Consider the following 21,926-nt stretch of genomic DNA (forward strand, 5'->3'; position numbering starts at 1 on the left):
TTCTGAAGCACGCAGCATTGTCCTGGTATCCAGCCAACTTCAGAGCTGGATGAGTCAAGTCACTGCTGTCTCCTTTTTCCCTTTTGGTGAAAAAGCAAACCAACATCAACACTAAAAAACCCCCCCAACAAAAACAAAACACCAACCCACCCAAAAACCTGAAACAAACCAACCTCAAAACCTTCCTCAACTTTGGATGGTACTGTAGGTATAGCAAGAGAATAAAAGTAAGTGCGGCTGTCACGGCCGAGCCGCTGCGAGCAGGGACGCTCCACAGATGCCCCCGAGATCGAGGCTCTGCTCAGAACACGGGGTCCTCAGCGAAGAGAGCGGGGTGCTGGTGAGATGGGCGCGGCCTGGCAGCACAGTGCTCATTGTCCTTCCAGCAGCCCCAGCCCCGCCCGCCTGCCCGCCTCCTCCTCCCCCCCGCCGCTGCCACCACCGCCCCCCTCGCAGGACAGCCTTGCCCTCAGTTTTGTTCTCGCCGGTTGCTCCAGCCATGGAGCCTGGGTGGTCCCTCAGCTTGCTGCTGCTGCTGCTGCTGCTGCTGCAGGAGACTCTGCCACACGGTGAGCCCCCACCCCGCCGCGTCCCCAGCACCCTGCGGGTCGCCTCGGCCTCTCCTTTTTCCTGTCGTCCCCCCGCGCCGACAGTCCCGGGGACAGGAGCGGGAGCTACCTCAGGGGCAGTGGGGGAGAAGAAAGCGGGCTGCTCGCACCGTGTGCGAACAGCGGTCCGACCGGGCTCTCTGGCCAAAGTGTGGGTTTGGGGAGAGGCATTTGTGGGTTTGGGAGCTGGCACGCCGCTGCCAGCTGTTAAGCACTGAAAGAAGTTGTTGGGAGGCTAGAGAGTGTCCAGCATTTGGGGAAGTTGCAGCTCAACTGGACAAGGCACAGAGCAACTGAACAGAGACGGGATGGGACTTCCAGAAGGCCTTTCCAGCCCATGTTTTTTTATAACTACGTGCCAAGGAATTGTGCTCTGGACTACACATCGGGGTGTGATGCAGAGTGCAATTGCTGAGAAAAGCAGCAATTCTTGAGCTGATTCAGGTAATTGGATTCAGATGTTACTGAATCGTACAGACTAATCAGTACAACCAGACTATGGTTTCAGTATTCTTGCAGGAATGATAAAAGCCAAAGAAATGACTGATGCATTTAATTTTGGAAGGGGGAATTACAGAAGATGAGGAGGCTCCTGAACTCACGTATGGGTTAAATATAAAAATCATATTAAGCAGACAAAAAGAGAAACAGCTTGCAAAAGGGACAAACCCAGCCATAAATCCTTTTCTTCTTCTGATGTACTGGGGTGGGGTATAGAAAGGTGGCTGCAGATTTTATAGGGCTAGTAGGAATGGGGAATACGAAAGAACATCTATAGAAAGTAAAACTTAAAAACTTAATTATTCGTGAGGCACCTGTGTTCACTATGGAGGTGCTTAAGGAGGTTTCAATGGAAAATGGTGACATGATAAGCACAGCAGAAACTTTCAGTGCAGTATGCTTAATTAATAATGGCCAGTCTTCGCGAGCGAAGATCCGGGGAAGGTCTCTACACCTTCCAGCCTGCGCATTGGATTTTTTAGGTGAGACACAGTGTGCGCGGAACTGAGCCCACCCTTTAATCCTAAGGTTCATCTGCCGGGGCCAAGCGAGCTTGGACGGTGGCAGCGAGGTCCTTAGGACGTAGGTGGGTTGCCTTTAAGGGCTAACGAGCCCCACCTGCCCGGGAGTGGCCCTGACCGGGAATCGAACCCGGGTCTCGGCGGTGATAGCGCCACGCCCGTACCACTAGACCACCAGGGGTTGCCTAAAAGGCTGAGAGAGGGAAAAAAAGACTCCAGGACAAATTAGGTATGAGATAAGATAAACAGCAGAGGTTTTAATGAGTTACCGGGCTCCAGAAATACAAACTCATGGGCGCTTCCTCAAACACAAGTGCTACAGTTTTTGTAATGATTTCTATCCAGTCCCATCCAGCCACCCCCCCTGTCCAGTTCTGCCCCCAGACATGCCCTTCAGGAACTGAGTCTGGGGGATTTTTAGGACTCCAAACTCCCAAAACTCCAAACCTGTTACTAATTTTGTGAAGAATCTTTCTGCTTATCAGACTGGTATTCTATCTACACTTCCGCTATTACCTTTATTGTTTACATGAATGCTGTATGGCATGGCTAGGCCATTCCAATGTTCTTAGTTTTAGCAATTTACCTCATAGCCAGGGGTTGGAGAATACCATGGAGCATTGTGCCTGAAGTTTCTCAACCCATTAAACATGCAAAAAAGGATCTGACTGTGTCTGAAAAGTTTCAGCTTGTTCTGGACGTGCCTCAGAACCTTTTTGGTAAGATGGCAGAAACACTGGAAGAATTTCCTGATCTTCATCAAAGCATATGCAGTTCTTGGAGGCTTTCCAAGGCTCTGGTCTTGAAGGTTGTTGCATCTATGTCTGTATCTTCTTGCGTAGATTTTAGGGTGTTCTCTACAATTCTACCTTGAAAATGAGACTAAACAGGCTGATGGAATTTAGGGAGATTGATATGGGAATTGGGTAACAGGGTTGGTTATGTGTAACTACTGTGTTAAGCCCAAGGGATAAAATGCAGCTGCGTTAAAATCTACATTCACTACACAACTACTCCTAAAATACACAAAAATTAAAAAAATCAAAACTTCTAAGGCAACACTGCCAAGCACTTTAATTGCAGACTCTGAGGCAGAACGCTTCTCTATGGTGAGAATCATTAGAGATGTCTCATTAATATGACAAAATAATCAGCTTTAGGGAAAATCAGCAACCTAAACAGTGTTTAAGTGACATGATTTTATGATATACTCAATTTTGAAAGACTGGGCAGTGAAACTAGTACTTGAAATTTTGTTTTGATAGATGGTAGGTATGATTAGGTTAGATATGAGTCATATACAAATTGATGTGTTTCTATTTATGTATTTCTAACAAGTAATTCCTACTTATGGGAGTGTATCTGGAGTTACACTTGATTATTCTAAAGAAAGTCAGCTCCTAATATTGCTTATCTTGAAAATTAACAAGCTGTTTATACAGGAAGACACCATTAATATGTACAACTGTGGTTTAACTGTGTCTTGAACCTAGTGTACAATCTGCTTTTGTGTTCTTTCTGTTACCCAAACGTGGTGTAACTGAACTGTTGTTAGATGCATATTCTTCACAAGGAATAGTTAAATAGAGTAGGACATATCAGTCTGGAAAGGATATGTTTCAAAAACACTCAAGTTTTGTAAAAGTACAAGTGCCTCAGAGAATGTTGTTGGAGAAACAATGGATATTTATTAATTTAATACAAAAACTAGGAGGCATCTCATATTTATGTTTAGTTTGTGATTTTGAAAATTGACCAGACAAATCAACAAAGGAAAACATCCAAGGAAAATAAAATACGAAAATACAAAATAATAGTAACAACCAAGGACAATAAAATGATGACAGCTGTGGTTCACAGACCCCTTAACCTCATGGTTCTTGGAAGCTTAGGATAGTAGTATCAAAGGAGCAGAGGTGGTTGCCCTGTTCCCTGGCTGGCATCTGACACTGGGTGGTGTTAGTGCAAATAATTTTGGCCTTATCTACTGCAGCCTTTCTGATGTAATGCAGGCAAGAAGTGCTGGAATGTCCTGGATTTTAAATTTGTGCTCGCAAAGTTCCGTGCCATTTAAAAGAGGCATGTATATCAGCCTGGATTTAGAGGAGTGGGAGGCTGAAGCAGTGCAAGATGTCCAACTGGGGTTTGAGGACTGTCATGGGAGACATCAGTGGCTGGAACCTGGAAGTCCTGCTGCTCATACTGGCAGCTAGTACCATTTTTAATTAGTGCTAACTGAGTATATACAGCCAGGCTGCTTTTAATTCCTGCAGGAGCTTGTTGATTGATTTGTACAATAAAATACCTGAGCATTTCCATGTGGAAAACAAATATTATCTGTCAGGTGCAGTTAGTGGAGTTTCTGGTTTCTGGGGCAGTACTTTTAGGCTCATCTCTCAAAAGAGTTGTGCTTTCTTATGTCACTTAAAGTGGGGATAGTTTGTGGGTTTTTTTTGGTTTTGTTTGTTTTTTTGTTTGGTTGGTTTTTGTTTTGGTGTTTTTGTTTGTTTTTTTAAAATGATTTATTTTTAAATTTGAGACACCTCACTTTTTCTTTGTTTCTAAAGGCAGCTGGGCATCCCTGTGGTATCTTGGAGATAATGAAATCTCTTACTGTTTGTGTCTAAGTAAAGTTCTATTTTCAGCTGCACTGTCAAAATAAATGGCTGTTACGGAGAACTGATGACTTAAATGCTACGTTCAAGTGACTCTAGTGTCATTTGCATTTCACAGTACTTACTGTAATAGAAGAAAAACGCATCACTAACAGTATTTTATAAATTTTCCAGAAGTTCCATCCTTGCCAGTTTTTCTTCATGTGTCCCCTGTGGTAGCATGGCGTGTGAAAAGGCAATGCAGAATTGGCGGGTGTGTGACATGAAAGACAGAGAGCTTGTGTAGCCTTGTGTACAGCATGGCAGTGCCATGGGGTAGAAATGACAGAAGTAAATAGAGATGGAAATGCTGCATTTCTTTCCCTTACCATTTGTAAAGTTTTCATACCTTACATATTTGTCTGCTTATGTAACTGTAAGTATAGATTTTCCACATGTTGTTGAAAGCTTTTTTTTCCCTGTTTTTCCCCAGGAAAATGGGTCATGGCAGAGACTTCAAAAACTTATGAAAATTAACTCTTACTAAGTTTTATGAATCTTTTCTGGGAAGAACAAAAACCACTTCAGTTATTTGCTGTGCTAATAAGGAAGATTTTTTTTTTTTTTTCAAAAAAGACTTTATAACTTTTTTCTAATCACTAACATTTCCTTTATTTTACTAGTTATTGGACAGTCTGCAAAGAGTAAGCATCCAAAAGAACATGGGGAAAACAAGGTTTTTAACAAAAAAGTAAAACCCAAAACTCCCAAAATGAAGGAGAGAGAATCTGCTGACTCCTCTTTGAAGTCCCAGTCCATACTGACACAGGTGATGGATAAAGGTCGTTTCCAGAAACTGGCTGCCACTTTAACCCTGTCTGCAGGACAAAGCATAGAACTGCGATGTAAGGGGAGTAATGTTGTTTGGAACTACCCTTCATACTTAGACACCTTTAAAGACTCCAGACTCAGGTAAGCTATTTTTCTTTTTTTTTGAGAAAAAAAAAACTTTTCCCTGCCACTTTCAGCACCATCAGAGTTTTTGTTTGTTTACATTTTTACAATTAAGATGTTTTATCTAATGGTTTTTAATGTCAACGAAAAAGGATGAGCAACTTTTAGTTGTCAGGAATTACTGCCCAGTGATTTGCACTGTGGAGCAGTCTTGAGGCACATTAACTGTATTTCCTTCAGATGAATCTATGATAAAGATGGCGTTCAGCAGGACATGGGGACAACAGGGAACCAAGTCAGGGTTGGTCCGAAGTAAAACTCTCAAAATGTGTGAGTGTGGATATCAGGTGCTCACTACCAGCCTACTCTGTTGCTCTGCAGAGACCTGCTCCTGGTAGGCTCTACTGGTTGCTAATGTGGCTACCACCTGAGACACCAGATTAATTTCCTGAAAACACTCAAACCCACCCTCCCTTAACTAGCAAAAAATACACCAGTCTCCACACTAAGAAGCAAGTGAGAGGTAGTTTTTTTCAGTCAAATTTGCCTTTGCGTGGAAAAGGGAATTGCAGGGTTTGTGGTGTGGCAGAGTTTAATGCTGAGTATCGTGACTTTGAGTTTAGTAAAGCTTTTTATTTCATCTCAAGACATCATAATGAAAACCGCATAAGTAGTTGTCACCGCAGGAAGAGGAACTTAGGACTCTCCCTTTCTCTGCCCCACCAGCTGAGTGTCTGTTGCACTAAACATCTTTTCTGAAACCCCATATATTTGTGTGCCTTCCCAGTTTTTGAAGATAGTACACATAGCTAAATGTAGATTAAATATAATAATTTTATTCTGTATTTGAGAGAAGAGGAGCATATAAGGAGCTTAAGGATGTGTTCCACAGCCATTTTTTTGCCTTGAGTTGTGCTTGTTTTCACTGGCTGTTTTATGGAGATTTATGTGAGGAGACAGTGAAGCACTGTGAATGATACCCTAAGAAAGAGCTTCAAGGAACTCTTTTTGGATTATTAGATGAGAGACACAGAGTTAAGAGCAAAGGTATCATCCGCTATTGTCCTTTCATTCCTAAATTAAAGTTTCCATTTTGAATCGATGGTCTGAACACTTTCAGACTCTCTTCAGTACTAGCTGGGTTCAAGACTCAGCATTGCAGTTCATTTCACAACAACCAATGAAAACTGAACTGGATACTGCCCCCACCATGGGAGAAACTCTTAAAGCAATACAGCAGGTGAAAATCGGCAAGGCAGCTGGGGTTGACGGAATCCCACCTGAAATCTGGAAGTACGGTGGCCAAGCACTCCATGCTAAGTTTCATGAATTTGTGGTGCACTGCTGGGAACAAGGTGAACTACCTTCAGACCTTCGTGACGCTGTCATCGTCACCTTGTACAAGAGGAAAGGAGATAAATCAGACTGCTCAAATTACCGAGGTATTACTCTGCTCTCCACTGCTGGTAAAATCCTTGCAAGAATTCTTTTGAACAGATTATTACCCGCCATAGCAGAAGATCTTCTACCTGAAAGACAATGTGGTTTCCGAGCCAACAGAGGTACCACAGACATGGTATTTGTTCTCAGACAACTGCAAGAGAAGTGCAGGGAACAGAACAAAGGACTCTATGTTACCTTTGTTGATCTCACCAAGGCTTTCGATACTGTGAGCAGAAAAGGTCTGTGGTAGATTTTGGAAGGTTTAGGATGTCCCCCCAAGTTCCTCAAAATGATCATCTCGCTTCATGAGGACCAGCGTGGTCAAGTCAGATATGGTGATGCACTTTCTGAGCCGTTTCCCATAGCCAATGGGTGAAGCAAGGCTGCGTTCTCGCACCAACTTTATTCACAGTCTTCTTCAGCATGATGCTCCAAAGGGCCACGGTAGACCTCGATGATGAAAACGGTGTCTACATTCGATATCGTACCGATGGGAGCCTGTTCAACCTAAGGTGACTGAAGGCCCACACTAAGACCTTAAATCATCTTGTCCGTGAGCTGCTTTACGCTGATGATGCCGCCCTTGTTGCCCACACAGAAGTAGCTCTGCAGCGTTTAACATCCTGCTTTGCAGAGGCTGCTGAGCTTTTTGGACTGGAAGTCAGCTTGAAGAAGACAGAAGTTTTATATCAACCTGCACCTCAGGAAGTCTTCCATCATCCCCATATCACCATTGGTGAAACGGAGCTCAAATCAGTCCAGCAGTTCAATTAACTGGGAAGCATCATCTCCTCAGATGGTAAGATTGATGCAGAAATAGACAACAGGTTAGCTAAGGCATACAGAGCTTTTGGTAAACTCCGTAAAAGAGTGTGGCAAAACAAACACCTGAAGAAAAGTACTAAGATCAGTGTTTACAGAGCCATTGTACTGTCTACTCTTTTATATGGATCCGAATCATGGTTCATTTGCCACCATCACTTGCATCTCTTGGAACACTTCCATCAGCGCTGCCTCCGTACAGTCCTAAACATCCACTGGACTGACTATGTGACCAACACGTCTGTCCTTGAACAGGCAGCAGTCACGAGCATTGAGGCCATGCTGCTGAGAACACAGCTGCGCTGGGCAGGGCACGTCTCCAGGATGCAGGACTACCGCCTCCCTAAGATCGTGCTCTGTGGGGAACTTGCCACTGAGCTGCTGCAAGAGAGGAGCCCCGAAGAGGAGATACAAGGACTGCCTGAAACAATCCCTCAGCCTTGGCCATATTGATCACCACCATTGGTCTACCCTGGCCTCCAATCGGGAGGCCTGGAGACACACCATCTATAACGCTGTTGCTGCTTTTGAGAACACACGCAGGATCACTCTCGAGGAGAAAAGACAACACAGAAAGAATCGTGTCTTGTTGATATCACCTGGGGAGTCTTTCTGCTGTGCCTTCTGCAACCGGACTTGTCTCATCTCGCATTGGCCTTTTTAGCCATCAGCCCACTTGCAGCAAGCGTGGGTAGAGCCCTTCTCAAATCTTTGTTGGCAAAGCCTAGCCATGATGATGACAGACCTGGCCTGGCAGCAAGCCGGAGCTGTACGTGCAAATCAACAGGGAGCGTGTGTGTGCTGGGTGGGTGTTGTTCCCTAACAGGGTTTGAGGGACACACGCTCTCCACTGCAAGGCAGAGGCAAGCCCCAGTGCCGAGCAGCCGCCGAGAGCACACAGCACGCAGGCAGTGCTGTAGCAAAGAGAGTTTATTCAAGTTTCCCGCAGCTGGGGCTTGGCCGCTCGTCCAGCCAAGGGGAGGAGAGGGGAGATTAACACCCATTAGGAACCCAGGGACCGGAGAGAGACAGGTGGGACAGCCAGTGGGGTCAGGACAGGGGCGGGGGATAGCTCAGTGAGCAGAATGAAGAGGAAGCCGCCCAGGGGAGCCACCTGGGGAGTGAGAGTTTGCACAGCACGAGGGGTTTCCCGTACAATAAATTTGCAGTGCCTGAGTTTAAACTGTAAGTGTTTTTCTGCGTTGACTTCGGGAAACTGCATCTGCGGTGGTTTTTCCTCTAAAGATGTTTTTTTCCGAAGCTTGTAATCTGAGCTGTCTGTCACAGTTCTCAAGTGTATCTTACATTTTGTGCACTTGTAAATAAGTTGGTGGCATGGTTTGGTTCTGTAGACCTCCAGTTCATGTTATCTGAGTATCAGCATCTGGCATGGAAGAAAGCAGGGCACAAATTCAGATTTTTGGAGGGGAATATGAATGCTTCTTCGTTATTTATTTGACTGGCTGTTCCTCTCCTGCAAAATTAAGTGTTCTCTATTGATGCACATGGAATAAAGTGCAAGAATTTAAGATACCTTAGGAAGAAACATAGATAGATATTTCCTGATTGTGCACTTTTCTGTTTTTCAGTTTGAAGTAGTTTGCAATTCTGTTGCCTCAGCAATTTACCTTTCTGTCCTCACTCAAGTTTACAGTATTTATAATATTTTAGCCGTACAACAAAAGTTAATAACATCACACAAAATAAATGCTATAAAACACTTAGTCTGGGTGGATATAACTTGACTAAGTCTTTCTTTTCTTTTAGAATTATGTAAGGCATATATTTAAAGATCTGTATTGAAAAATTATGATCATTGCTTTAAAAATTATTTTGAATTTCAAGTTGTTGAAGCAGTAAGGCTGTGTTAGACTGAATCAACAATTTTGAATGCAAGCAGAAGGTCCTAAAATTAAATAGAGAAATTGAAAACATGGATTAATAGCAGATTTTACAGTCACAGAATAATAATAATTTATGGAGACATTGACCACATAATCCTGTGCAGTTATATTTTCCATCACAATTTTATCAGGACTTTGGTAATTATCTGTAGTACTCATAGATGCATATGAAACAAAGTCTGCTTTATAGAATGTGAAATTTGAAATTTATATTCTGTGGTTTTAGAAAGCATTGATGGAGTCTAGCTGGAAATACCATAGGGGTAACATGTTGTTTAGTTAGCTCAGTTGGCAGTATTTGTAAGTTAGCTGGCAGCAGAAAAGGTTAACAATTACTATCATCTTTGAAAGGGAGCTTAGATCTTCCTCATGGTGTATGCAAGACCATGCAGCAGCAACCACCAACTGCAATAGGTAAATTTAAATATTTTATTAATATATTATCTCCCATTATTTAAAAACAAAATTATGAATGTAGGACAAAGGGGGGGGGGATCAGAAAAATAATTATCAAATAACCTACAGCAAAAATTGGTTAATCATCTAGATAGGTATATGTCCAGTATCTTCTAACATGTTTTGAGTACTTAAATATCGAGTATAAGGTAATACCTTTGTTACCAGTTAGTGAGTGAAGTGTGGGGTGAAGCCCAAGCTAATTAACTGGGCTGGACTTTTTTTTTACCTTTACCTACCTTTCCACTATTCTAATTGGAGTAAATAACAGTGCACACTGAAATGATTTACTTCGCTTTAGAGACTGTAGCACACAATACAACTCTGGGGAGAAAGCTAGATTCATGCAAACGTGGTTCTTGGGTTAAGGACACACACTAGCTTGCTTCAGGATTACCTTACATTATCTGTCATGCTTTCTTGCTTTGTATAGCGTAAATACACTTTTTGTCTGAAAATCTTGTGTACTGGCTGAACTGGCAAAAAATATCAGTGCTGTTAATAGTCAAAGGTAGCTCATGCACCTCCAGAATGGAAGGGCGGGAATGCTGTTTTGTAAGACTGTGCATAACAAATTGATGACTGTAGACTCACCCAGAAACTGGATCTACGGTGTATGAAAGTGATGAAAGAAAAAATAAGGGTGAGCACATTTTCCAATGTTTTATAGCAAAAAGGCAGTCTAGCTTTACATAATCTCTGCTCTGCCTGACCTGCAGTGTAGATCTCTCACTCGGTGAAGGCCAGCTGTATTTATCAGAGAACTTAATCTGATAAGTAAACTCCTGTGAAATGGAACTGCTCTAATGGGGGAAGCTGGGGCAAAGAGCTGGACACACATCACATGTACATTTGTGTGAGCAGAGTGTGTCTGGACAGGAGGGCTCTCAGAAATACTGAGGAAATTGGATGTTGTAGAGGGCAAAGTTACACTGCTTTCAGTGAATGCAGGCTGCTGCTGACCTAGTGGGAGTCAGCTGTGCTTGTGTGTATAACTGAATTTCATTTTGCTGCTTGCTCTTTGAAGTCTGAAAGCCAGGGTTGGGGTTTTTGTGTAAAACAGTAAGATGTTATGTTCCTCTCCTAGTGAGAGTGTGTTTGAGATAAGCTCTCTTTTGTCAGTTTGAATGCAGCTGCTTTAGAGGAGTTTGTTAGATGTTTTTTGAGTGGTGCTGTGTATACTGTCTCTTTATATCTTCCTTTTTTTGGCTTCTAGGCGTGTCATAATTTTCTGGCAAAGATCTTCTGAACTTCAAATAACTAAAGCTTAATAAGATGAATTTATGGAATAAGATCTTGGACTAGTTTTCCACTTTCTTTAAACAGTCTTGGAATGTTTGTATATACAACGTTTTTACTCTGTGATATGTAGAGCACAGCAAAGTGTTGTTGTTTGATCCTGGCCAGCTGCCAGCACCCACTGAAAGCCACCTTTCTCCCGCACCCTCCTCCAAGTGGGCAGAGGATGGGGAAAAAAAACACAAACAGCCAGGATTCTTGAGTAAAGATAAGAACTAGGAGTAGGCAGTGTTAACAGGCAAAACCAAACTCAGAGTGAGAATAAAACTTGGATTTATTACTAACAAACTAAAAGCTAAATTCATTGCTAACAGAATAAGAGCTAAAGAGTAAAAAATAGAACAGTCTAAAAACACAACACATTCCCCCTCTGCTCTTTCTTTGCAGATTTCCTGCAGCTCTTCCCATTCTGTCGACCTAGAGGTTACTCCTCCATGGTAGCATAAGAGGATACCTATTTCACCATGGTCATCACCACGGGCTACAGGGGGACATTTCTGAGTCCTTCCCTGTTTCCGTGGGGTCCCTCCCACAGGAGACACTCCCTGATGGAGTTCTCCAGAGTGAATCCATCCCTCGGGCAGCAGTTCTTCCCCATCTGCTGTCCCATGGGTCATTCCTTCACGAATGAGCTGTATTGGCACGGGTCCCCCACAGGGCCACAAGTCCTACTTGGGAAAACTTGCTTCAGTGTGGGTTTTCCTCTACACAGGCCGCAGGTCTCCTGCAGGACTTTGCTCTATCCTTGGGCCTCCCATGGTGTCATAACTTCCTTCATGGAACCACCAGTTTCAGCATGGGCTCTTCCATCAGCTGCAGGGGGGATGGGGAATTTCCGAATCCCACCGTTATTCCACCAGTGGCAGGGGCCTCAGCTCTCAGTCTTTCCTCTGCTGGATGGGGAGTGGGAGGCCCCTGGGCCCCTCCTCCCCGCTCCTGGAGCTGACCTTGGAGTCTGTTTGTTATCCCATATTCTCCTCCGCTCTTCTCCAGGCTGGAATTTCTTCTGTGACACTGACTTCTCTTCCTCTGTTCTTAAGTATGTTAATCACAGAAGCACACCTTCACTGGCTCAGCCTTGGAAAACAACAGGGGAAAGTCCCTCCTGGAACTGGCTATCATTGGCTTTTTCATAGGACAGTGGAACTTCTGGCAGCTTCTAACTGAAACCACACCTATGGCCTCCCTACTACCAAAAACCCAGGCACCTGAACCCATGACACAAAGTTTTGGCTTTTGAGTCAGATTTCCTTGCATCTAAAATACTAATGAATTAAAAATTATCCTGGAAATATTGGTCAGCTGCAGGATTTACCATTTGTAATTTACTTTACATGACCCATTTTGTCTGCTTAATCCAGTCCTGTCACAAGTTTCAACACTTCCACTCTCAGTTGCCAGGTTTTGTTAGTGCATGTTTGTGGATGACTACCTTGGTAGTTATTTCCACTGATTACTGGGTAGCTTGTTCTCAGCTAAGCAGAACACACTGTACAATAATTAATTAACTCTGACCTTATTTTTCTGTCTCTTGGGATTTTGAGCTATAGTTCAGTTTCTGCGTTAAATAAAGGAGGCAAAAATGCTCTTACATAAGGTTTCTCTGTAATGTTGACATTTAGTACTCTATACTTGCAAAACATTTTATGCTGATGTAGTCATATAGCCTATGAAATGTGAACTGTGAAACTAATAATAATAATAATAATAATACAGACTAGGACATGTTTTGCATTTTTCTCTTCTTCCTGTTGGGTATGATATGCAGCAGGATCTCTTGCAGAAATAGGAATCTCTCAAAGCTTATCCAAAAACTCCAGATAATTTATAATGTAATTTATAATGATAAAACTCCAGTGAGCGTATGCCAGTGAGGTGGCTTAGGGCAGAGGAGTAGGTGGTGCAAAATGACTTTCTTGCAGTACAAATCCAAGCCGAGACAGAAGCTCTTAAATGATGTTATTTGCAAGTGGAAACTTGGAGCAGTATGTTAAAGATTGGTAAAGCATTCAGCCTGAAAGCGGGCATAAATCATTAAACAAACTCTTATTAAAGTACCTGCTATTTACTTCTCATGAATTGTCTTTGTTAGATGTATTGAAGCAGTGCTACAGTTTATTAAGGTATTAAAAAAGCACTGAGATGCATGCAGGTTGACCTTTAGCATGAACAAAAGGGCTATACGTGGACAAACAGACACAAAACATAGATGAACATATTGCCTGGAACAGTCACTGGCCATTTAAAAAATGGGGGCTGAAAAGAATCCAAAAGTTAAGTTACAAGACAAAAAGACTTGCAAGCTGTTGTTGTGTAGTTAAAATCATTAAAACTACTCGCGTAAACAGGTCTCGGCTGGAGCAAAAAGGGGAGTTGCAACAGAGCTTTGAAAGGTAGGTCAGTTGCAGAGTAGGAGTATAAAATCAAAAGTAGAACAGAGCTGACAGAAGTGTACAAGGAGATACATCTGTGCTTGTCTGTGCCTTTTGTTTTTATTTTTCTGCAGTATAAAGCAGCTTGACAGGTATGGTCAGCTGATCCTGGCAAACACCACTGCAGCAGACACAGGTGAATACAGCTGCTGGCTTCAGCTGTGCAACGGTAACAAATGCAGGAAGGACGAGACTAAAACAGGCTCAACGTACATCTTTTTCGCAGGTAATTAACTCCTGGGGGATTATTAGTGAAAGTATATTTGCTAGTAAGACAGAAATAAAGCTACATCAGCTATTTCACTGTCAAGATTTTATTTCCGCTATTTTCATCTTTTTTTTAGTGGTTGTTAAGGAAGACAGTGCTGCTGAGCAGAAAATACTTGCTTAGTATGATTTATTGAGTCCAGTTTCCCTATGGATTATGCAAAATGTATACCCAAAGTAATGCATAATGCAATGCAAAGCACCTTTGAAAATAGTAACAGGCTTTCTGAGGATCTTCTGTAAAATGAATATAAAAATGTTTCACTTTTGAAAATGTTTCTCAATAAAGAAAATAAATCTGTGCAGAAGATTCATTTTGCCATGGCATTCAGATGACCCCTGCCCCGCCACTTTTTTCCAGTTACCTGCACTGGCTTAAAAATCTTGACCTCACTGACCTTGGTAAGATCACAATTTCTCCCAGGAGTCTCTATAGCATGTTGAGAGGCAAAACACTCTTTTAAGATCATGTGTTGTCCCGCAGAGCTTGTGCACGGTTTACTGCTACCTGACACAACAGAGCTGAAATCAAATTTTGAGTTTAATCTTCTTATGGAAAGCATTTTGGATGTAAAACAACCTTCAATCCCAATTAGAACCAAAGTATTATTGGCTAGAAAACATTTTAGTACAAAATGTTAAGGTTGCCATACATTTGGGAGCTAAATTAGACCATGAGACTGTGCAGAATTATCAGAACTGCTTAATGTTTTTGGGATACATTCCTTTAGAAATTCTGGAATAAACTTTTCAGTCAAGTTATTATATAAATGCTTATGCTAGAAAGAGAAATTTCATCTTTATATATCTAAGGAGCATGCAAATTATGGAAATACTCCTTAACTGTCATTCTAAAAGCACTAAATATTTCATTTACTTAAACTAATAAATCAGTTTGCCTAAAAGCATACGTATAAAAAGTCTGTTGCTCCAAAGAATATCTTCTCCTAGTAGTCCTTATCTTGCCAGTGGTGGTGGGATCCAGATAAGTATTTTCAAACTTATTAAAAGGAATTCCAAAGCTTTTCATAAGATTTAAAAAGTATGAAGATCTAGTAAAGAACACTTTGTTTTTCTTTTTGGTTTAATGTTTTTAATGCAAACTGTGATTTTTCCTTCTGTGAGTGCATATCAAAAATTAAGCCAAAGTGATTTGCCTGAAATGTTGCTCATAGCTATTTTCTCTTGCTGTATGTGCTTTCTTTTCTTTCTGTTAAACCAAGATGTAAATATTTTTCTAACTTTGTCAACTCTTCTGCACAGACAAAGAGGAACTTTTTGTGCCTACTCCCCATTATTTTGAGATTGTCTACCTGAACCCGGATAAACCTGCAGTCGTCCCATGCCGCGTTACTACTCCTTCAGCGAAAGTAACTTTACACAGGGAATTTCCAGCAGAAGAAATTGAAACAGATGGAACTGATATTATTTATGATGCAAAAAAGGGTTTTGTCTACCAGCACCCTACTTTTGATGATAAGGGCATTGTCTACTGCAAAGCAGAGTCACAGGGAGCACCTCAGATTTCCATCAAATATCACCTATTGTATGTGGAAGGTAAAGTGCAAGTTTTCTATGTGCTTAAACTGACTCTTTTGCTGACATGTCTAAGAAAACAATTTTTAAAAAAAGTAAAATAAGTAAGATTTTTAACACCTTGAACAAAAGTATATGTGATAAAACACTGTAGGTTTAAATTCCAGCAATTTCCCAGTGTAGTTGCAGGCATAAACCACCTGTTGCATTAAGCAAACAGTCAAAAATTGACTCTCAGTTTTGCCAGTGTATTTAACTTTAGAAGCTAATTTTCTTTCCCAAGCACTGTCTTTCTCTCAGTTCCCAAGGGCCCACCCTCAACCACAATTGAGGCGTCATCCAATAGAGCCAAACTCGGTGACCGTGTTGTTGTGATCTGCACAGTCCCTGGGGATCCAGATGTAGATGTGCACTTCACGTGGCAGTACCCAGGGCAAGAGGTAAGAGATGTATGCTCTGCCTGATATGGTTTGTTCTTCCTAAAGGCAAGACTTTGCATGCAGTCAGCGTCTGGATTTGGAGTAAAAATTCTTTCAGATTGTGGTGTCTGCCTCTTGCATAAAAGCTGAAGTGTGCTGGCAGGAGGGGGCATCATATCCCTTTTGAACTTCAGCCCGTCTTTCCCTGCAAATCGAGCTCAGTAAGGCTGACTCCTCCCTCAGGTTTCCATTCCAGAGGCACTTGGCCTCTGGCAGCATTTCCAAAGAAAGCCTCAGACAGGGTCAAAGCCAGCTAGCATCAGGAGGCTGTTCTAGGGCAAGCCACAAAGCCTCACTGATACCTCTGCATTTGATATCCCTTCCTTCTCTGTGGCTGGGGCACATGAATCATCCCAGCACAGAATTTTTAAGCTTAATTGTTGCCCACATCCAGAAGTAGAGTCTGCTTCTGCCCAGCCTCATCTAAAAGAATCCACTGGAAACACAGAGTGAATCTGAGGTCTCTTTTCTTGCAATAAGATGTATCTGACTAGCAACACTGATGGTCCCCTTTCTTTTCCCTCTAACCACCCTGACCAGTTACAGCAGGGGCTTGATTCTTACTCAGCCTCATCCCTCCTGCTGCTTATCCTCAACAGGCTAGGAGCAAGGGAAGGACTGCTAGAAGATGGAACCCTTAACCATGGGAAAGGGATCCTCTATGACTGAAGGGTTGGCATTGTGTTCCATTTGCCAGCCCTCCTGGTTCTGGGTTGTTAAAGGACGATGCAGAGCTTGCTAATAAGGTACTTTGTCTCTTGACGCAGCATAGAAGTAAGTATTTTAGCAGTAGAGACAATGGTTTGAGTGGGTAATTGGAGTTCAGGGCTTACTAGGCTTGAGGAAATTCAAATCTGATGCTCTAGGAGTTTGCAGCAGCCATTAAGATAGAGGCTGTAGTGCTCTGCTGTCATGTGTGTGCCTCTGCAGGGGAAAACCAGAGAGCATGAAAGGGATTTGAACTGCTGGTGCAGGCATTGGGCATGTAGAACCAAGTCCTTGCTTAGATGTTAATTTGTTCTTTCACTTTCCCCATTCCCCCTCCACCCATCTTTCCTCCCGAACTCTGGTCCCACAACGCTTGTTCTACATTTTCCTGCCAAAAGTTGAAGTCTGAGAGTTTGTGAGCAATTACCAACTTCTCCTCCCTGCCCTGTTCAAGCTGTAGATGATCTAAAGACTAAATTCTGGATAGAGCATTGGAAGAGTTTGGCAGAATTCCTGTTTCTGGTATCCATTTGAATTTAGGAAGGAAAGGTGAAGATGTCAAAATGAGCAGAGAAACTTGCAGCTGCCTGTGAAGTAAAAAGCAATGTTAAGGAAAACAGAAGTGCTTCAAAGTTTGGGGAGTTGCAGAGCAATAGTGTTTTTTTGGTTAAAGGCCTGATGTCTTTGGTTAAAGGCCCAATGCATTACTTTGAGGGGGATGCATCAACAAATGGCAGTGTTCTCTATCCTTCAGGGTGGTTCTTTAACTCTGACAGTTGTATAATGATTGACTCTGTTGGGTGGGGAAGAGAAGAAATGCCCATGCTTGCTCACATTAGCTTTGTTGATTGATATGATTTTCCATTTTTTTTTGTCTTGTGGGGTCTTTTTTGGTTTTTTTGTGTTCAGCTTCCCTTGCTATCTGTTTAATGGACTGTAGTAACTGTCTATACAAACCCCATTTTTGTCTTTTGTAACTAACTGTAATTACTAAGAACAACTGAAGTAATTAAAATCCTAGACCCAGCCTGGCCTTCCAAAACTCCGTATCTCCTTAGTGTCCACCCCCTGCTACTTCTGCATCTTTCATAGCCTGATGGCTGCCCCAAGCGTGGTTGCTGGATGTTCTTGGCCCAGGTGCTTCCAGTGGTCTTACAGCTCCTGATGCAGACTGGCATGTGCACTACGGCTTTATGCCTCTGTAGCACTGATGGAACATAAACAGCTAAACACATGCAAAGGAACTCCCTTGTTTGCTGTGGATACTGCAGCTGCAGTGCAGGGCACATGCGCTATCAGCAGAGGACTACACGCCTACCTGCTGAGGTGAGAGAGAGACTTCGGCCTGTATCTGCCCTGGAAGGGGCTCATGTGCTTATTATCCACTGGAGTAAACAGTCTCAGCTCCAGTTGTGCCTGAGGACAGAGAGGGAAGACTTGTGTTTGGATTTCTGCCCCGACAAAGTGATCAAATAAATGTCAGAGTAGAAGCACTGTATGCTTGTTGGGAGACTTAACATTTACTGAGAAAGTATTCATATACTGCAAAGTAAAAACGTGGTGGTGAAGAGAGAAGATAAAGGATCCTCAGTGATGCTGGCCAGATAGACCTTCTTTTATGCAAGAAAAAGCACTGACAAGGTTCTAAGGTTAACTGGATGTTTTTACAATGGTGCTGCTACTTCCAGTGCAGGGAGCTCAGTGATAGTTTTGTTCACCACCACTACCCCACCCAGCAGCTGGGCTGTCACCTACTATTTGATTCCTGAGCAGAAGCAGCACTTTAATCCATGCTTGCTTTCAGGTTCATTGCACTGGGGAGACCATAATTTCATCTCCGTATTCACTAACCTCTCCCTCTTTTTTTCCCCACTCAGTTGTTTTTTGTTCTTACTTTTTCCTTATTTTTTCCACTCTTTGACAATTGCATTTGCTCATTCATCTGCTGTGAATGCATACAGATCCACTCCTTAATCTGATTCCATGAAAGAGGCTTCAAAGCAGAAGGCGATTAGTATGAGAAAAACTCGGCTAGCAGGAGCCCAGCCAGGCAAACAGCATCCAATTTACACGGCCTTTACCTTCACTTTCAGTAGCAGCAAGAAAGTTCTACTTACTGTATTTAGAGAACTAACTTAGGCCTGAATTAAGTGTGCAGTAGTACATGACTGTAGGTAGCACTTGATTTTCAGGCTGGGAACTGGAAGCAGTGCTCTGCTAAGTGGCTTGATTACTTTCAAAGGGTTAAGAATTTCTGCATGAGATTTACAGCTACGAAGATTTATTTATTTATTTTTTTAAAGCTGGTAATGTCTGCCACTTCCTAGGCATTCCCTGACTCCACTGTGACTCATCCCTAAGCTTCAGAAAGAATGGCAGCTGCCTTTCCATGGTCATTTTGCAAGTGTGAGGCTGTAGCTTTGGCTCTAGATACATGTGTAACTTATCCTTTTGCTACTATTAGCTTAAGCCTTGTAGCATTCATATTGGTAAAAAGCCATCTCTTTTATGAAGCAAAAGAAGATGGTTTCCAATGGTTTCCAAGCAGAAACCTCTCTTACAGTTTTATAGCAGAAGCCAGTGTACTTAAGCTGCTGACGAGCAGCTGACGGATTTTGGAAGGAAAGAGAGTGCCCTAGTCTGTCTTTGAGCCAGTTTCTCTTCTTATCCAGTCCTGTGTGACCTTCTGAGGTAGCAGGGAGTGTGACCTCATAAACAGTCCATCAGAGAACTATCTTACAAAAGGCAGGGTAAAGAAAAAACCTGTTATAACAAAAAAGTCAAAAGGCATCTTTCTATCCAAACAGTGATTTTTGTATTTTGGCTTTGAAGTTACACACACATTTTGGAAACAAGAATGTAAGGATTAATTTAGAAGTATTTGGGAATGTTACTATTAGTTTGTATGTTATCTAATACAGTGTTTCTAAAACTAGAGGAGGAATTAGTTTTCAACATGTGCTTGGTCAACTAACTTATGCCACTGCTGCCTTCTTTCTGAGACACTGAAAGTCTGAAAATGAGCTCACATATCCATCCTAACATGTCCCCCAAGCTACCTGATCTATCTGATCAGGTACCCAAATGCAGCCTTCGTAAGTGGCCTAACTGAGCTCACTCAGAGGCTCCAGGCAGAGCTTTTTCATCCCATCACTGATCTGAAGATACACAGTACCTGTGCTTAGAGTGGAAGAGCCATTGTATTACCCTTATTTGGCATAACTTATTGGTACATCAATATTTAATGCAGGAATGTTGCTGCAACTGCCAGACCTTGTTTCCTCACTGAGGGCTGACTCTTGGATATAGGCTCCTATTATCCAACCTCTTGCATCAGGGTTTGATGGGGTGGTGTTGCTAAGTACATGTTTTGTGTGGGTGAGTTGTTGTTTTATTCTGGTTTTTTTTTTCCCCTCTTTTAAACAGTTTGAGTTGCCTGTGATTATTAAAAACTTCTCAAGATTGGTAAACAGAGGAACTGGACATACTACAAGAATCTCAAAGAGCCTTCTTCTTGTTGTTGATTTTGAAGCCAGAGATGCTGGAAACTACATTTGTGTAGCTCAGAACCTACAAGGAGAAACAACAGTAGCTACTAAAGTTGAACTATATTGATAGGAAAGATTTCTGGGCCTGGACTAAACTGTGTATTACTTGACATTATAGCCATTAATTTTCTTTATTAATGTTTCAATGAAGCTTCTCTCTCACTAACAGTAGTGAGTTGGGAGCTAATGAAACTACTACAAAGCACTGAAGTTTAAGCCTGAACATGCATGGGGCATGTTGTATTTAGGAATAAGTGCTCTTGGGCTTTCCTTTGCATAGGTCAGCCTGCTGTGTGGTGCTTGCAATTTTAATAATGACAGTACTGTACGTGTTTAAAACAACAACAAAAAAAGAACAAAAAAACACTTGATACAAAATGAACTAATACCAGATGTTTATTTTGCAAGAATAATTAAATTTCTGAATATTATGAAAATATGTGTGTGTGTGTGTGTGCTCATTTCACATATGTATAAAGACATAAATGCATAAAAATTTCACTCCTGGTAAAGATTAATACCCTCTGCACCTAGATTAGTATCTCGAGAGACTTGTAAGCAGTCAGGTATGCTGGATTTTCCTTATGTTGTTGCATTCTTACAACCTTAAAATATGCAGCTTACTTAGTAGTTTACTCCGCAACAGATGTATACCGTTATGTTTAGTAAATTATGTAGCAAATTATGGTTGCTAAAGGTAAAACTTGCATTTATACATATATAATTTATGGAAATAAAAAAAAGCAAATGTAACATTAGAATAATGTTCAATTATACATCAGAATTTCTTCTTAGGTTCACAAGTTCAACTTGATTGTATTAATTTACTTAGGAGAAACAGAATTATACCTGGATAAATAAGCCACTGGGTTTAGTAACCAATGCAAGGAAAGAGACGTGACAAAGGTTAAGAACTTGGTAACAACATTTTTGGATATTTTGGCAATACTTTTTCCTTCTAGCCTCGAGCACCAAATCTATGTAAGCTAAAACTTCCAATACAAATCTACTTCTCAGTAGTGGAATTGAATGACAAAAAAAATTGATACATTTTACTTAAAAGGCATGTGAAAAATAGGTTATTCTGAGCATATGAGGAACCAAAACAGGATCTGGTCCCTTACTCACACACTTCAGTCTGTCTCAGCTTGCATTTGACTGGAATTCCTAACACTTTCTTCTGTGAAGGCCTGTGCTTCAGCTAATTCAGACCTTTGAGCAGATTTGTACAGCACTGCTTTTAGTAGTGACAGATGTAAGAGCTAATGTAAAAATGGCAGCTTCTCAGTAAAGTCAGAAGCTTGAATAGTGTAGGTAATGAAAATATTAAACAAGCTTGTTGAATGCTTTTTCCTCAGCATGCAGGAACCTCAACCAGTGTAATTGATAAATATCCACGATAAAGACTGAAATGGTTCTTTGCAGATCTCATGTTAACAGGCTTCATGGACAACACTCTCCAGGTGTTTATAGTATCTTTGGCCACTGGAATCAACTTATCTATAAAAAAAAATATGGTATACAGTAGGACCAACCTTGAGGGTGTAAGAGGCAGGTTCTTGTTAATCTGTTAAAATGTATCAGGAATATTACAGTGTTACCCAAATGACTAAATAGGTTATACAATGTCATAGTAATACCTAAAAAAGGTCCTTGTACCATTTTTTAGGGGGAAAATTTGGTTTGTATCTGTTTTAGTTTTGTTTGGTTGGTTGGTTTTTTGGTTTGGGTTTTTTGGTGGTTTGTTTTCCTTTTTAATCTGACCAAATTAAGAATCCCTGAGGTTCTGGAGGAGGCTGTGCAGTGTGTTAATTCCTTTTTAGCATTTCCATTTATAAGAACAATGTCTTTCCC

At 41.7% G+C, this 21,926-nt stretch overlaps 1 protein-coding gene across 1 annotated transcript; it reads left to right on the forward strand.

Annotated features, from left to right (window-relative positions):
* The first annotated feature begins 486 nt into the window (after positions 1-486).
* PDGFRL (platelet derived growth factor receptor like) lies at positions 487-20,486 on the forward strand. The gene is made up of 6 exons (XM_050337613.1): positions 487-569; positions 4,908-5,196; positions 13,609-13,760; positions 15,065-15,358; positions 15,638-15,777; positions 19,951-20,486. The coding sequence occupies exons 1-6, from the start codon at positions 500-502 to the stop codon at positions 20,137-20,139; spliced, it is 1,134 nt and encodes a 377-aa protein (XP_050193570.1). The 5' UTR covers positions 487-499; the 3' UTR covers positions 20,140-20,486.
* Positions 20,487-21,926: the final 1,440 nt, after the last annotated feature.

This window comes from Myiozetetes cayanensis, unplaced genomic scaffold, assembly GCF_022539395.1.
Source record: "Myiozetetes cayanensis isolate MyiCay16 unplaced genomic scaffold, myiCay2020 scf7, whole genome shotgun sequence".
Lineage (NCBI taxonomy): Eukaryota > Metazoa > Chordata > Aves > Passeriformes > Tyrannidae > Myiozetetes > Myiozetetes cayanensis.

Excerpts from the sequence above, each read along its gene's own strand:
- PDGFRL (XM_050337613.1), top strand. The coding sequence starts at position 500 with ATGGAGCCTGGGTGGTCCCTCAGCTTGCTGCTGCTGCTGCTGCTGCTG. Across the intron at positions 570-4,907 it reads GCAGGAGACTCTGCCACACG|TTATTGGACAGTCTGCAAAG; the intron begins GTGAGCCCCCAC and ends TTATTTTACTAG. Across the intron at positions 13,761-15,064 it reads AACGTACATCTTTTTCGCAG|ACAAAGAGGAACTTTTTGTG; the intron begins GTAATTAACTCC and ends TCTTCTGCACAG.